Below are 15,349 nucleotides of genomic sequence, written 5' to 3' on the forward strand. Positions count from 1 at the left end.
TCAGGTGTGTTGCAGCAGGCAGACGTGGAAAACATGGAGGATATGGCTCTCATGCCACCAGGGTTCCCTAAACCTGGTCTAAACCAGTCGAGGACAGCTTAACTAACGTGTTTTTCTGCGAGGAAACGCAATAATGGATGGATGTTTATCTCCTGCTGTTTGGATTACAAACCAAAAATTGGACTATGCATACGATGAACCACACATAAGGTATGTAAAATGTTCTGATGTGCTAAAATATCCACAGCTAAGTTGTTTCAAGGAAAGTTGACCACACTTGATGCCAAAATATGATCATTTGAAATACTGCTGTGCGTGACAGAGGCAAGAACTCAAAATATGAATATGTGAAAAGAAATCAGTGTGTACATTAGTATTGTGTGATGAAAAGTGATGGCATATCTACTGGTGAGGGGGTGTTGGCAGAACAGCGGGGGGTCAGCAGCCTTGGCAAGCCTTTGACAATAACACCCATCTAAATGCACTATCCACATAAAAGAAGGCTTTATTAAATATATATTTTTTAAATATCATTTGGAAGCTGTAGCTGCGTGTTTTGAAAGGTAGCATAAAGGCCTATACTTCTCTTTTAATGCAATTAGAGGAAATCTTCAGCAATTTTTTTCCTAGTAAAATGACGATGGACAAAAGGCCAATTCTTTCAGCTTTCAGGCAAAGTCCTTGGGTACTTTTAAGTGCGATAGTCTACTAATTAAATATTATACGTATGAGACCGGCGAGGGAGGGGGAGAACGCCACTTTAAATGTAGCGCCGATTGTTTGAATCAGACACGGCTGCAGCCTTGGTGAGTGCGGCAGTGTTACGACCGTGGGCACATGGAAAGAATCGTGGCCGCTACCTTCGCCATGGTGGACACAATAAACGAAATTTTCAGAACAATTCGACGATGAACCTTTGCTATTCGAGTGTGGCTTGGACAGGTGGGGTTGTCAGGTGCAAGGGAAATGTACAAATTGACCCCTGTAAACACACAAAATAATATTTCTGATATTAATGGTGGTTAGCTGTAACCCAATGCTAACTCTACATCTGATTCCACACTCACCCTAATCTGTTTCCAAAACCTTAGCCTGAAACCCCAACCGCTAATGCTAACCCTTAACGCTAACCCCTAACCCTATTCCCAACCCTGATTTTTATTTTTTTTAATTATGCATTCGATATCTAATTAGTGAGAGACCACGCACTATTGGTAGTATAGCTTAAATAGATTTTTTTTAATGAGGAAAAATAACATTTGAAGGTAATGTTGAATGAGATGTGACGTGTTTCGAAGCAACAGAAAAGCCTTTTTTGTCTTTGGCTTTTAGGTTTGTGTGGATTGTGTGTGTCTGTGTGTGTGTGGTGTCAGAGAGTGAAGTAAAGTGTGATTAAGAGCTTTGTGATGATGTTTAGGCCAGCGCGGGCATGGCGGCGTTGGAAACAATGTGCTCATGGAAAGAAAGCATTTCATGCATTTAGCCGACTGTTAAATCGGAGAAGCGTTGCGGTTCTTTTTTTGGGGGGGGCATCGTAAGCATTGATGGAACGATTAAACAAACCCAGCAGACGTCGCCAGGGCGACACTCGTTAATGAATGTCGTTAAATGACGATTAGTTGTACGTTTCATTTGGAACCAACGTTGTTCATGGACAAAATCTTTCCATTTATTCATTATCAATAACCGGGAGTTGTAATATTGCGGCTCAGAGAAGTGAAGGGGGGAAAAAAAGAGTCCACACCAAAAGTGGGATATCAAAAATACTTTTTTTTTACTGGATTATTATATATTTATTTCCAAAGAGTGTTCATACTGCAGTTATGTTTTATTGTAGATTCCCCGGTCGATTCATTCCATTAAAAAATATTCTTCTTTCTTCTCAAAGTAGCGGTTGAGTCGCGCCATGGCATACCTGAGACAAAAACACAAACAAAATGATGATTTTAAACGGAATATTTTCACCGATCTTCAAATGTATCGTAATTTTTCCCGAATAAAGTTCGTCACCTCATATTAAGACAATAATTCATTTCTAAGGAGCCCATAATATCGATCTTTTCTCTAGTTTGCAGTTGATAAAGTTTTCAAGTTATTTTTTCAACTTTTTATTCCTTTTTTTTTCGCATCAATGGTGGCAGGTCACGCTTTCAAGGACGGATGGTTTTGTGGACTCAACAATGAGTTGTCTGGCTCGCCTTTATTTTGGGTCAAAAGGTACTTTTGGAAGAACGTTATTAAACTCCTCAAAGAATGCCACCAGCCTTGGCACTTTTTGAAATATAGTTTTTGACAAAGCAGTGTTCAGTCGGCTCGGCCATGCTTTTTTGGGGGGGGGGGGGGGGGTTTACCAACTTTTGTCTCGATTCTATTCATGTATCGATTACATTTGCTTTTTTTACCTCATTAGATTTTGTTTTCACCTATTGTCACATTTGTGTGTTTTGTTTTCTGGTGTTTTATTCTGAGATTTGAGATTTTTTTTCGCTTGTTTAGACCTTTTAGTGTTTTTTTTTTTTTTTTTTTTGAGTCATTTTGTTCATTCCAGTCTTGCTTCATCTCCAATTGTGTCCTCAAACATGCCATAACCATGAAAACCATTTTAAAATAAACGATTTCAAAAAACAGATTTAACTATGACAATCAGTTTGGTTCAATATTTAGCAAATATGACATTCAAATATCATCAATGTTATTCATTTTAAATTGAAATAAAGCATCACAGTCCGTCCCATTCATGTGCACTTTAACTCCAGCTGACAACTCCAGAAAGTGGCGTACTTAACGTTTATCCTGATCACGGGTGAAACTGAGACATTTTTTTGAGGAAAGGAAAAATGAAAAGCAGGTATTCTTTTTCACAAAGTCCTTTTGTGCAAAAATGGACTTGAGCTGCAGTTATGGTGGACCTCCTCCTTGTTCATTTCCTCATAATAATGTCTTTGTCAAAATAACAGGGCTGTCTAGCCAGCGCCGCCGCATATTTAAACCGCACACGCATACACACACACACAAAAAGTGAGCAAAGTAAATATGGAGTCAAGACGTTCCTATTGTCACAATGCACATCTGGCTCGGATTAAAGCACAAGGCCGCACAGACGCCTGTCACTCGTCGGGAAGTCAGTGGAGATTTGGCTCAGTGGGAGAACAGTGGGAGGAAATGGGCACACACACACACACATGCACACACGTTTCCATGACTTCAGACAACCTTTACAACATTAAGTTGCATTGGTTTCATGGATACTTACCTCTAACTTTAAAAGTCTGATGTTGATCCTTTTACCTTCTTCTGAAAGCACTTTGAGGTACTAAAGCATACTCATGTTAACTGCCACACACACACAAAAACACACATGCACTTGCACACAACATTGCGGAGTCTCCACACAAGTGCCCATTTGTCCACAAAACATGGAATGCTAATGGTTGTTAAACACGCTAGCTTTTCATAAGTTGTTTCAGAACTTAAACGTGGACCGACACAACACTGTGGAATGATTATACGTCTGAGTTATCAATCCGCACAACATTGTCGACAAACAACTCGATGTTATGGAGTCGCACAACAAACTAAAATCACACAACATTGTGGGTTACTAAGAACTCGTATATCAGGGTTTCACTGTATTTGGGTTCGAGGGGTCGTAGAGCTTTGCAGCCCCGCCATCCCGTCAATTTCCCGTCGTGCTCGGCAACAGTTAACACTTAAATGAGGGTAACCCGACCCGGCTGTGCGCTAACTCGGGGGCGACCTGGGAGCAGACGGCGGTAGCGGCGGTGGGGTTCGAGGGACGCGGGTGCGACGGCCCGACGGGAACAATAGCGCCTCTGTGCCTCAGCGCCCCTCTGGATCACATTTCCTCACGAGGTCCGCATCCAAATGAGGCGAGGGCGCTGCTGTTGATCTCGCAAGAGGTTACGAAGGAGGAGCGGGGGTGCACGGGAGGGAGGCTGCCGGGTGTCAATAGTGATTTGGATCATCACGGTGGTGCGGGCCAGACGCAAAGAACGATCGGGGGGGGGGGGCTTTTCAAAGCCGTAATTGATGTGGTTATTTTTCATGTACCAAATAAATTGAAGGAAGCACAAACCTGTGGAAGTCAAAATCAATGGAGGAGTAGTGAGACTGGAGAATTGCCCACAAACCCCAGAAGAAGTTGGATACCTGGTTAGAGTAAAAAGTACAAAAGTCATCAGTTAGATGATCGTTTGCCATGAAAAGGAAACTCCTGAAAAACGATTTCCCAATGCCATTTTTATGGATGGATGCAAAATTGTCTCAAGGACCCCCTTATGTGGATTTGCAAGAAACACTCTGTGTTTTGTCTCAAAATGATTTTCCCTTTTCTTCCGCCTGTTTCATCTTGAAAATATTCACATGTGGCTCTTGTGTCATTGTTGGACTGGCAAGAGCACATTTAAGGCTGATAAGTAGGACAATTACATTCAAAAAAGTCTTTTACGTCTCTCTTTTACTTGTCGCTTTTCAATCAACTCGCTATCACATGCTAGGTCAGACAATCACACAATTTTTCTCAGTCGTTACGAAGCGGCAGCGCTCACCAAGGAGAACTTGCAGACTTGTACGTAGAGTCGCGTCACCTCGTCTCGGGTGACGCTGACGTCTTGTCCTGTGCAGTGTTTGTAACTCAACAGGTAGGCCTCAAGCCAGTCGCTCTGCAGGCTGCGACTTGGGTAGCGGCTGTAATCCACATCCTGAACGCCTTTCCGAGCACAAAAAAATCAGCCGTGCACTGGTTTTTATTTAAATTTGTCGAAGTAACATTCTTGTGGCAAGTTCTGTCATTTGGGTTATTATGATTTGAGGAAATTCTTGATCCTTTCCTAGATGGTTTGATTCATATTTTGTCTTGTGTGACTTCTCATTGTAGTATTTTGCCAGTTCAAAACAAAATGTCTGCTGGATATTTAGCTGTCTCTGTCATGATTTACACGCTATGACCTCATCACTTGGCGTCAAGAAAATAGCTGCGTGTCATTAGCTAACTGCAGTTGATAATTATGAGAGGTGGCAAAAAGGCTCACACTTGGGAGAAGAAAAGATACAAGACTCAAATTGAAAAAGTTCAGATTCAGAAAAAAAAATACATAGACCTAAAATACAACAACGCATCTTACCAGCAAATTCATTGAAGTGATTGCCAATATCGAAGGCTTGGTAGTTGTACTCGGCGTACTCGTAGTCGATGAATCTTACCCTCCCTGTTGCCGTGGACAAAACAGCTCTTAGTAACACTGGCTTCTTTCATAAAAAAAAAATTGTAATCATAATGAAGCCCTTAAAAAATAAATAACAAACATGGATGATAAGGAACTAAATTAATCTAAGCATTGAACACTTTTTTTTTTTAAACAATTTTTTTGCACTTAACTTTAAATGAAGCACAGTAAGAGCAACTACTGCAGTTTTCTTAAGTGATTACTTCACCACCATTTTTTCCTCATATAAACCCACCACAGACTTTTTATTATTGTCAGCAGTATTCATGCAGGTTAATTACAAGCGAAGGCTGGCGCCCTGCGACATGCCCGCATGTGAAAATAATTCATAAGGCGTCCCCAAAAGCAACCCCCTCCCCCTTGTCGGTTTACCCTGCTGCCGGTCATGGATGATGTTTTTGGTCAGGAGATCATTGTGGCACAACACGGTGGGCGAGCCCAATGACGAGAGGTGTCGCTCCAGCGACTCCGCCTCCGCCGACAACCTCGCCAAGCCGGGCAACTGAGGGCTGAATGTGGAACTGCAGAATGGCACAAACCACAAAGAAAAATAATTGCGTTTTAGATCCGAGTTTGCATGATCGTCACGAATGTTTTGCATCGCGAGGAACATGTTTAATTGAAACGTTTCGGCAGCATCGCGTGTTCAATGGTAACACTGTCCTCACAACAACTTCAAAATGAGGTTTGAGGACCTAAGCGGGACGAAGTAGGGTGTGAATCGTTTATAAATTCAGCCCACCCTCGCTGAATCAGTTTTCCTGAGTGACTTGAAATTCGGTAGACATGTCTATCATGGGTGGACCCACAAAAAAAAGTCTTAAGTATGTCCGAAAAGACAGAGATCCTTTGATTTTGGGTTGAGGTGGACATTTTTAGGCTCATCTTGGCCTTTCCTGGGACTCCTTCAAAAAGATAAACCGCACCCTACAGATTTTGTTTGATCACTACCAAATTTAGAGTATCAGCTCCGATACAGATTGCTTGCAAGTTTTGACATTGCGTGGTGGAAGAGCATGGTGGCAGAGTCTAATGACATGTCATTGGTTTAGTCGTGCGCCTCAGAATTTGAAGAAAATTCAGGAAGCCAGTATTACTCTGCAAAGTAAAACTTGGAAGGGCTTATCTATCATGAGTAGACCCACAAAAAAAAAAAGCCATGCCGTAAAACACACAGGAAGTCTGTCATTTTGGTTCAAACCAGCCACCGAGGCTCATTTCGGCCATTTCCATGATTTCTTGAAATACAAACGTGTCCTTTTTGTCAGATCACTGCCAAATCTGAAGTACGTCGATCTGGACAGATTAGTGGTTTGACAGTAAATTGCAAATCATTGAGTTTTTGTCGATGTGTGTGGGCGGATCATAGTGGTAAAGTTTGATGAGTCAAAATTAGTTTAGTCATCCACTTGAGCAATTAAAAGAAAATAAACCACATTTGGAAGTTTTTGGTGACAAGATGTCAAAATTAAATATACCATTCACCTTATGCACTTGTTTTTGTCGTAGTGTCGCAATCAGATGTCATAACATCTTTCAGCGAAACAGAAAACGTGAATACTGATTTCGGAGACCTTTGAACAGACTGAAATCTTCCATCTTTCTACTTCCTGTTTACGGCGGCCTCCAAAGTCTCCTTTAAAGCAATCGTTGGATAATTACAGTCGATCACCTGCGTTAAACCGCGGCCCCGACATGATAAAACCGACTGATTCCCTTTCTGCTCAAGTGCGTCGATTAGGCGTTATCTTTTGAACCCGACGCCATCTTTCTGGGCGTCCGCCTCCTGCTCATTAACGGGAATTTCCTCCGTTTATCAATGCGACTTATTAACATATGACTCCGACGCCACCGTGGCTTTTCTTTGTGCTCTTGTACGCTCCCGCCAGTGCATGCCAGCGACCCAGCGGGTGGCCTTTTTTTTTTTTTTTTTCCATGCACTATTGCCCTTGGTGTGTGTGCGTGTGCGTGAGCGTGTGTTGCAGCTGCACGCCGCCTATCTATGCGCAGCGGGTGGCACCGAGGCTGAAGACCTCCTCTGCAGGTGCACCATCTTCCTGCTCTTTCTTTGGATGTTTCCTCTGAAGATCACATTCACGCTCAAGAGTACAAAAGTGCCTCTGATGCCTCTTCTTGTAAAGACTAATGAATACACACGCTCACATACATGCTGGTAATTCTAGTGGCATGGTAATTATGGCTCACGGTATAGCACCATCTATTGGGCCTCCATGGGAGGTGCAGCCTGGCTGGGGAAAAAAAGGGTGAATGACATCGGGCAAATATTAGGCGTGTGTTTATATTTTCTACAATTTGTTGTTGCGTCACAATTAACAGAAGATGTTGTAAAATTGAAAATGAATTCTAATGGCGTTGAAAAATATTGTACAACCTCAGTTTTTTTAAGACAAAATATGTACTTTATGAATCATCATAAAATATAACAAAAGAGAATGTACATATTGCTGTGAATAGTGTGTGCCTCTCGGAGGCGTGGCCTAGTGGGTGAGTTGATTAGTCAGTTGGCGTGTGAGCATCCGGATGAGAGCTGTGGCCAACAGCAGCTTATTGCAAGTGTTTGAATTTTGAATTTTAATATTTGAGTGGTTCTTCTATTCAAGTGGTGGCTCATAACTCCAAAATACAATATTGTAAAATGCTTGGAGTGCTCACATGGTAGCAATTAAATTACTTATTACTCATAAATGTCCTTAAGCGAGTCTATCATTGACTTAAGGTGAATATTAATGTTGCTGTTGTTTTTTTAACTACGATATGAAACTATAGCGTGAGTTTGGCTGGAAGTCTTGTCTGTTCTTCGTTTTGCGCCCACCTTTGCCCCTTGCGGTCTCCCTTTGTCAAGGATAATGTAAATAATGTCTGTGTTCACATTGTATTATAAGTCATGATAATAAGTTGCCTCCCTGTAACGGAGCGTGGTATGCCAGGAAGCCTTGAGAAGGAGATAACAGCACAAGAAAATGTTGCTGGATTCTGTCACGCTGCTGACAAGGGTTCATCTCATAACCACTGAGCGAATGCTTTGGTACCTCTTGCTACTGTCCTCTAAGAGCGTGAGAAGACGAGACAGCTTTGTCCACAGTAGACGCTCGGGGGGATGAGCGCCCGTTGGACGGATGGAGTGGATTCTCGCCATCTCCGTCGCAATCAATCTGCGAGGGGGAGAAGAACATTTTCTTATCTCCTTTTCCTGGCTGATGTTTTCTGCTCTATGTCAACGAAATATGACGCTACGGTTTGTGCACTAGAAAAACCTAATCACAGCCGTCCCCAAAAATCCCAAGATCAAAAGTTCAGCAGTGATTTGAGGATGAACTGTCCACGCAATTGTGACCTGTATATGGAAGGCTGGAAGAGCAGCTTGTCCTCCAGCACGTCTCCAGGAACAAACTGGTAGCAGATGCCGTTGCGGAAGCTGCAGTAGATCTGCGGGCCGCAGCCGTGAGCGTGCAGGAGGCGGAACATTTCCATCTCCCGCTGGCGATCCACAAAGAGCTCGGTCCGTTGACCGTACACTCGTACCAGCACGCAGTCGGACTCGTCCACCGAGCATCCCAGCAGTTGGTTGGTGATGCCCTCGGTGAACGTCTGAGGAACATGAAAGAATGTTGGACTTGTGAAAACGGGTCGGTAATCAAAAGAAGCAGTGAATAGAAATCAATCCATTGATCTAGAAATATTTGATGTTGAAATGGGTCATCAAAAAGAGTTCTTTTCCCTGCGTCTGCTATACTTAGATACTCAGGCAAGGACTTTACAGACAACCAACGACAAGATGGTCAAGTGGCCAAAAATAATGGCATGGATTTAACTGTACTTCAGTCCAAGAATTTTTGACAAGGTTGACACGGATTAAGTAAAATATTCCAAGCAGTACTAGCACGAACCTGTCCGACATCATTCAAAATGAACACGGTCCGGTTCTGACACTCGGGGCTCCCCGTTGAAATATCTGCTGACACCACACATGACACAATGTACACACGTTCTCATTCTCAGCTGCAGTCCCAGAGCAGGTGTCGCTCATACGTGGTCGCCCCCCACCCCAAATAAATAAAAGCACAATACGTGATTAAAGTGGAGCATGTGCTCCGCGTGTGTGCTTTAGTAGACCTGCCGCAGATGGAGAGGTCATCCGGCCGATGTGATGTCACCTAACAAACATAAACTCTATTTCAGACTCTGATTGAGCCAACATGGCGACACAATGAGTTTCTTGTCGCTAGCCCAACACACCTCTATTCTGAAGACATTGTGGTTTAGTTCTACGTATTACTGTTTCGTGGCTCTGTATCGACAAAAAAATAGGAGAAAATAATATGAAAGTATCATGGTATTTTTAATTTTCCACATTTAATTATAGTCATATACTTGCATATTGTTAGATATTATTTATTATGAAATATGCAATTTTTTTTTGCTATTTTTCTAACGCGGAGGTCGAACAAAGTAGGACATTTCAGAATGACGTGAAAAAAAAATGTACCAAACGGCTATGACAAGTAAAATACTGCACCAAAATCAGAACAGCGCTAGTCAAAATATGGGGAGGGGTGTCCTCACTTTATGATGTCACAATGTGAGGATCTGGTATTTTTCTTTGATCGGGTGGGGTTGGTGCTTAGAGAGGAGAAATAAGAAGAAATGCTCCAAGATAGGTGGGATGCAGATTGGGTGGAACGAGAGGAACATGTGACGTAAACACGGATGCACACAACATCGTGACCAGTTTTGTGGAATGCCAATTTTGGTGAAAGACAGATATGTCGCAGGGTGGCTGGGCCAAAAGAGCATGAGAGGAACAGACAAACATCTGACGCTAATCGTCATTAAAGACAGCAAACACAAAAGGCGACTGGCCTTCATTCGGATGTCTTGTGGCCTCCAGTGAGGTCTCAGCGTCCTGAAGAGGTCCAGGACGGAGGTGCGGTCTTCACTTTGATCCACATGGACGTCAATGTGGAGAAGGTCATCGCTGGTGTTCATTTCATCAAGTACACCTTCTCCAAATTCTCCAAACAAAGGTTTCAACGCTACGTCCTGTCTGCTGAACCAAACAAGCTCTGGAGTGTTGTGCTCCGAGGCCAATGTTCCCGTGGACATCTTGTCATGACTAGCAGTTTACTGATTAACGAGCATCACTGGACTACAGCACTCATACTTTGGAGCGTTGGAACATTTCAATCAGGTGTGACACTACAGGGTGGCCAAGGGGGACCAAGACCACCCACCCTTTGTGACATTTTGAAATTCTGCAGTTGAAAAGTGCTGAATGAGTATATATCGAAATTTTGTGATGGGGGGGAAAAAAATATTTTTTGGTACTTTCAAACATTTGAGCCTTATTTATATTAATCATATTTGTATACATATTTATATATTATATTTTGTATTATATTATATTTAGTATATTATATTTAGTATACTTAATTTATTTATAGTTAGTTTATTTGTACTTGGTATACTTATACTAAAGCTAATCGCGTAAACAAAATGCATTTCATCGGGGTATTGAAGGAGGAAGGGGGCTCTTTTTAAATAATTTAGCCGTGATGTTTATTCCTTTGCATGCGTAAGAGTAATTGCTCCAAATACTTAACAAGCACTTAGACGCCAGCTCGCCATCAAAGAGCGTCTTCAGCATCAAAGAGCAGCTGCATTAAAAATGTACACCAAGCCAGACATATGGTTTTATTTTTATTTTCACCGTTTGGATGCCACCTGCTGCATATGCGGCCTGTCGCATGTTTGCTGTCGTTGTTATGAAAAGATGTGAACTTTTCAAGGTCTTTGATCCTTGGGAATGAATCATTGACAACTGGATGAACAAACGGGCAACAAAAAGGTTACTGAAGTGTCTCTGTTGGCTTTTTGAAGCAAAACCGAAGGGATTTATTCTGCCTTTACTCAGAATTCATATGTCAGCTGTTGAGGAGGTTTTGGGGATTTTTTTGTTTTCTTTTTTTCCGTGTTAAAGGTCTTGTGTAGAACAAAAACACCAGCCAACTGTCATTGTTGAAATTTTTGATTTGTAAGGTAGTGAAATTGTTTGTTTTTTTTTTCAACTTTAGACTGACAATTGCTTTCAGCCTATTGAATTAAGTTTCAAAACATTTTCTAAATTGCAATTGGGAATTTGAAATATCATAAAAATGTGACCTTTTTTGACTTTAAAGAAACATTTCTACTTTTCCAAATCATATTTTTTCAAACACCAACAGTCATGTGTTATTTTGAAAATGTTGAGAAAACTTAGATTATTATTATTTTTTCAATTCAACACTGTATAATCAAAGTTGTATAGTTTTTTTGTGAATTCATACATTTCTTAAGATCCCAACAGAGAACAGGTGAATGCTTTATTGAGACACAAAGCCGCCTTTTCTTTTGCCGACTATTGAGAAACGAGAGCATTCCTTTGCTGACAAGGCAAACGGTTGTTACTGGCATCCTTTATGTGCGCGTTTAACCTTTTTGATGGAGTCTCCCACTTGCCACGTTATCAAGGCCTTTCATTTGTCAAGAGAAAAAGTCATTTCAGATGTCCATACAGTATATTTATATTTCTTCTCCAATCAAATATAGAATAGAAAGCCTTTATTGGCATTGTAAGGTGCAGCTAGCAGGAAAATGAAATATGGACGCCCCCTCAGCCCCTGAGAGGCCCCCTGCAATCCCCACTGTCATTTCCACCAACACTTTGTGTGCAAACGCGCTAATGGACAAATTTAACACATCAAAAGGAGATTCAATTTTCTTTTCAATCACCGCGCCTCGGAAGAATAGCGTGTCAACAATAAGGGTGCCATTACTGGGGCGGAGTCATTTGGGGCAGAGTGCCGAGCCACCGGAGCCCGGCGTAGATGTCACCAACTCAGCGCCGCGCTTAGCTGACAATTTGATTGTCGGGAGAAAATTGCGCCAAAGTGCAACCCAACGAAATTAAAGAGCTAACGTCTTATGTTACTAGCCAAAACAGCAGCACCGAGGAAAAGACATTATACCATGAATCATTTTCAGCTTGGTTTAAGAGCCACTTTCATTTGCACCTTAGCATGATATAACGTTGTTTTTTTTTTAATGTCATTATAAAAATGCCTCTGTAGAAATAACGGAAATTAAAGAGCTAACGTCTTCTGTTACTAGCCAAAACAGCAGCACCGAGGGAAAGGCATATTATACAATCAGCTTGGTTTAAGAGCCGCTTTCACTCGCTCCTTAGCATATTATAACGGTTATTTTGTTGAATGTCATTATAAAAATATCTCAGTAGAAATAAATCTGTGAAAGTCATGAGCAGTAAATACAGTAAATGTGGTCACAGGCCAAAAGCTGCTTTAATGAAACATCCAAACTCATATTCACGTATTAAATATGTATCAACGGGTCTGTGACCTTGGCTCGGGCCCCATTTCAAGTCGAACTAAAAAAAAAAATATCCCAGAACGTCTGCAATTACAAGCTCTTAATTACGTATTCACTTTGAACAGATTGCTAGCCCTGCCCTCTGCCGCACTTGCATTAAAATAAATAAAGAAAATCTGTCAAGTGGCGTATGCGTTTGCTATCTACTTGTCCTCACAGCAGGTGAATGCCTACTGCTCTTATTTCTCCTTTCAATACAGAAATAAAGTTATTGAATTATTGCCGGCATTGCTGACATCCTCATTGTGCACGTACATTTAAATGCACAAGCACCAGTGAGGAACATACAGGTCATCTGACACACACATACAAACACACGAACATGCACAGACACTTGAAGTGTCTTTCATTGGTCTTAATAAAAACGTTATTATTAATTTTATATAGTTGACAAGTGTCTCATTTTCACAGTCAATGTAGGTGACTTGGATACCACTGAAAATTCAGCACCACTTAGCAACATATAACAATCATTAGTAGACCCACCAAAAAAGTCGCAAAAAGACAGTTAAGTCGGCCATTTTGATTTGAGGGTGTCGTTCAGGAAGTTTCCATTTCTATTTACGCTATGTAATTTTATTTAATAAAACAAATTCTGTTATGATTTGGTTCATGGAAAGCAAACAGTTATATCACAATTGTGTACATACACAAAAAAACAAATAGTATTGTCGTCTGCAGGCAAAATAATCTCTCCACAAATCCTCTGAGATCTTCACTTTTGTGTGTTTGTGTGTGTTTGCACACAAGACCTAAATGGAGAAGGCGTGCTGCGGCGGCGGCATGTTAATGGTTAGAGGGTCCCAGAGGACTGGTGGAAGGGGGAAGCGTGTGCTGGTGCGTGCGTCACATTAAAGTTTAACAAATGTCGCTTAAATGAACGCTTCTATTTTGATATGATGGCTTATAAAAAATAAGATAGTGAAGGGAAACTCAATGTAAATCAGTTTAAATAATGCTTTAATCCAATATGGAAAGCTTTGTATGTGTTTTGGGGGTATGGGTTCGTGAGATTTTTTTGTTGATCGACTCATAATAGACACGACTACTAAATTTTTTAGGTTGCTAGGTGAAACTGGCATTAGGGGCTGAATTTTCCTTAAAATCTGATTTTTTTTTAAATTTATTTATGCCCACAAGTTTAAATCACACCAATGAATTGTGTTGGACTTATCCAAGGATGCTCAAAAATTGCCCAAAATGACCAAATTGTGCCGAAAAGGGCAAACCACCAAAAATACCTGACTTTTGTGTCTTTTCGCATCAGGCTTCTTTTTTCACGTGTCTCGTCATGTAATCCACTTCTACTGCATTTTTGTTATAGAGATGTAAATATTGTGATGCATACAGAACATGGTACATAAAATAATGTGTGAATTGCATTCAAGGTAATTTTCTGTCGCAATTAATCACATCCCTACATCGTCAAAAAAACAGACACACATGAACCTGCGCAAACAGATACACAATCTCACACTTAAAAAAAGGAAACTAATAAAAAGAGCCTTTGAAAGTAACAAGACTGCGGTTGCTCAAATTTTAATCACCGCATTTCATTAATTCATTCCTTTTTCCACAAGCACGCTCTCTCCAAACGCATCTCGAGCTCAGAGTTACTCCACACTCCAAATGTTATTTGCAATGTTTACTTTCTTTATCTTAATTTCTTTTCCATTTACAGAGCACAAATAAATAAATAAAAACAAATCAACGCAAGCTTTTGAAAAGATTTCAGGCTCAAGGATTAAAAACAAACCAAAAAAGGATACACGTGTGGTGTCCCGCTGACCCCCCGCGCACTTGAATGCATCACTACGCATTCAGGCTGCAAGGCCTATACTAAATCCATAGAGAGAAATGTTTTTATTGGAGGACATTGAATGTACCACACAACTCGTTACTACTTTTCGCTTTCGCCTACTTTGTCCAAGCAAATATCTGAAAACCTTCCTTCGACCAAAGGGGAAAAATGGTTTAATGGTGATTCTTGTGAACACTGTTACTAACCAAAACAGCAGCACCTAGCAAGATGCATGAACGTCTTACTCATGGTTGGCTATATTTAAAAAAAAATATAAAAATATGAAATAATTTACGATAAATGAAACTCCTGGTTGGCTATGTTTATTTAGTTTTTAAATTATGATAAATGAAACACTATTACTTCAACGGTTCCCAACAAAACGAACAGAGATGATGAACTACATCAAGTCAATAAAATTGATTGGCTCTTACAGAAAAGCTTCGAAGCATTTTGGAAAAAGTCACAATTGCTAATGTTAAATTCCTATAAACAGTTAGCAGCAAATTAAACAAATACAATAACCACAACACTACAACGACATTATCGCAAAGTGAAATAATGTATTTAATGGGTCTTAAGGGTTGCACGGTAAAATCTATTCATTTGTGATAAAAAGCAGTGCCTTATAAAAAGTCTATCAAATTAATTTCATCAAAAAAAAAAGTGCTGGTTGACTTTTTTGAGACATAAACGTAAAAATGATGGAAAGAGTTCTCAAGGGTTGCACAGAAAATCCGCCAGTGCTAAATTTTGCTCAAGTGTTACCGTCAAATTCCACAAATAACAAAGTGAAGCCAAATATTTCGGGCCTTAAGGCTTGCTGGAAAACTGCTAATTTGCGTTAAGCAGTTAA

At 40.7% G+C, this 15,349-nt stretch overlaps 1 protein-coding gene and 1 long non-coding RNA gene across 2 annotated transcripts in view; one reads left to right on the forward strand and one right to left on the reverse strand.

The window, feature by feature from the left end:
• The window catches only part of LOC148396940 (uncharacterized), an 18,885-nt gene continuing 3,536 nt past the window's right edge, over positions 1 to 15,349 (forward strand). The window contains exon 1 of the long non-coding RNA XR_015858952.1: positions 1 to 210. This is a non-coding gene — a long non-coding RNA (uncharacterized LOC148396940). The remainder of the gene's footprint in view (positions 211 to 15,349) is intronic.
• Positions 1,751 to 10,403, reverse strand: LOC148396941 (ethanolamine kinase 1). Its single transcript, XM_088379525.1, has 8 exons — positions 10,128 to 10,403; positions 8,602 to 8,855; positions 8,297 to 8,419; positions 5,619 to 5,767; positions 5,145 to 5,228; positions 4,569 to 4,729; positions 4,097 to 4,170; positions 1,751 to 1,915 (listed from the first exon to the last, which is right to left on the reverse strand). The coding sequence occupies exons 1-8, from the start codon at positions 10,368 to 10,370 to the stop codon at positions 1,852 to 1,854; spliced, it is 1,152 nt and encodes a 383-aa protein (XP_088235651.1). The 5' UTR covers positions 10,371 to 10,403; the 3' UTR covers positions 1,751 to 1,851.

This window comes from Syngnathus floridae, chromosome 6, assembly GCF_059516105.1.
Source record: "Syngnathus floridae isolate MCC-2025c chromosome 6, RoL_Sflo_1.0, whole genome shotgun sequence".
Taxonomy (NCBI): domain Eukaryota; kingdom Metazoa; phylum Chordata; class Actinopteri; order Syngnathiformes; family Syngnathidae; genus Syngnathus; species Syngnathus floridae.

What these genes read in the sequence shown, in the direction of transcription:
- LOC148396941 (XM_088379525.1), bottom strand. Translation starts at nt 10,370, where the DNA reads ATGTCCACGGGAACATTGGCCTCGGAGCACAACACTCCAGAGCTTGTT. An exon ending in TTCCAGCCTTCCATATACAG is followed by an intron (nt 8,420 to 8,601) that starts GTCACAATTGCG and finishes TCCCCCTCGCAG; the next exon opens with ATTGATTGCGACGGAGATGG. An exon ending in TTAGAGGACAGTAGCAAGAG is followed by an intron (nt 5,768 to 8,296) that starts GTACCAAAGCAT and finishes GCCATTCTGCAG; the next exon opens with TTCCACATTCAGCCCTCAGT.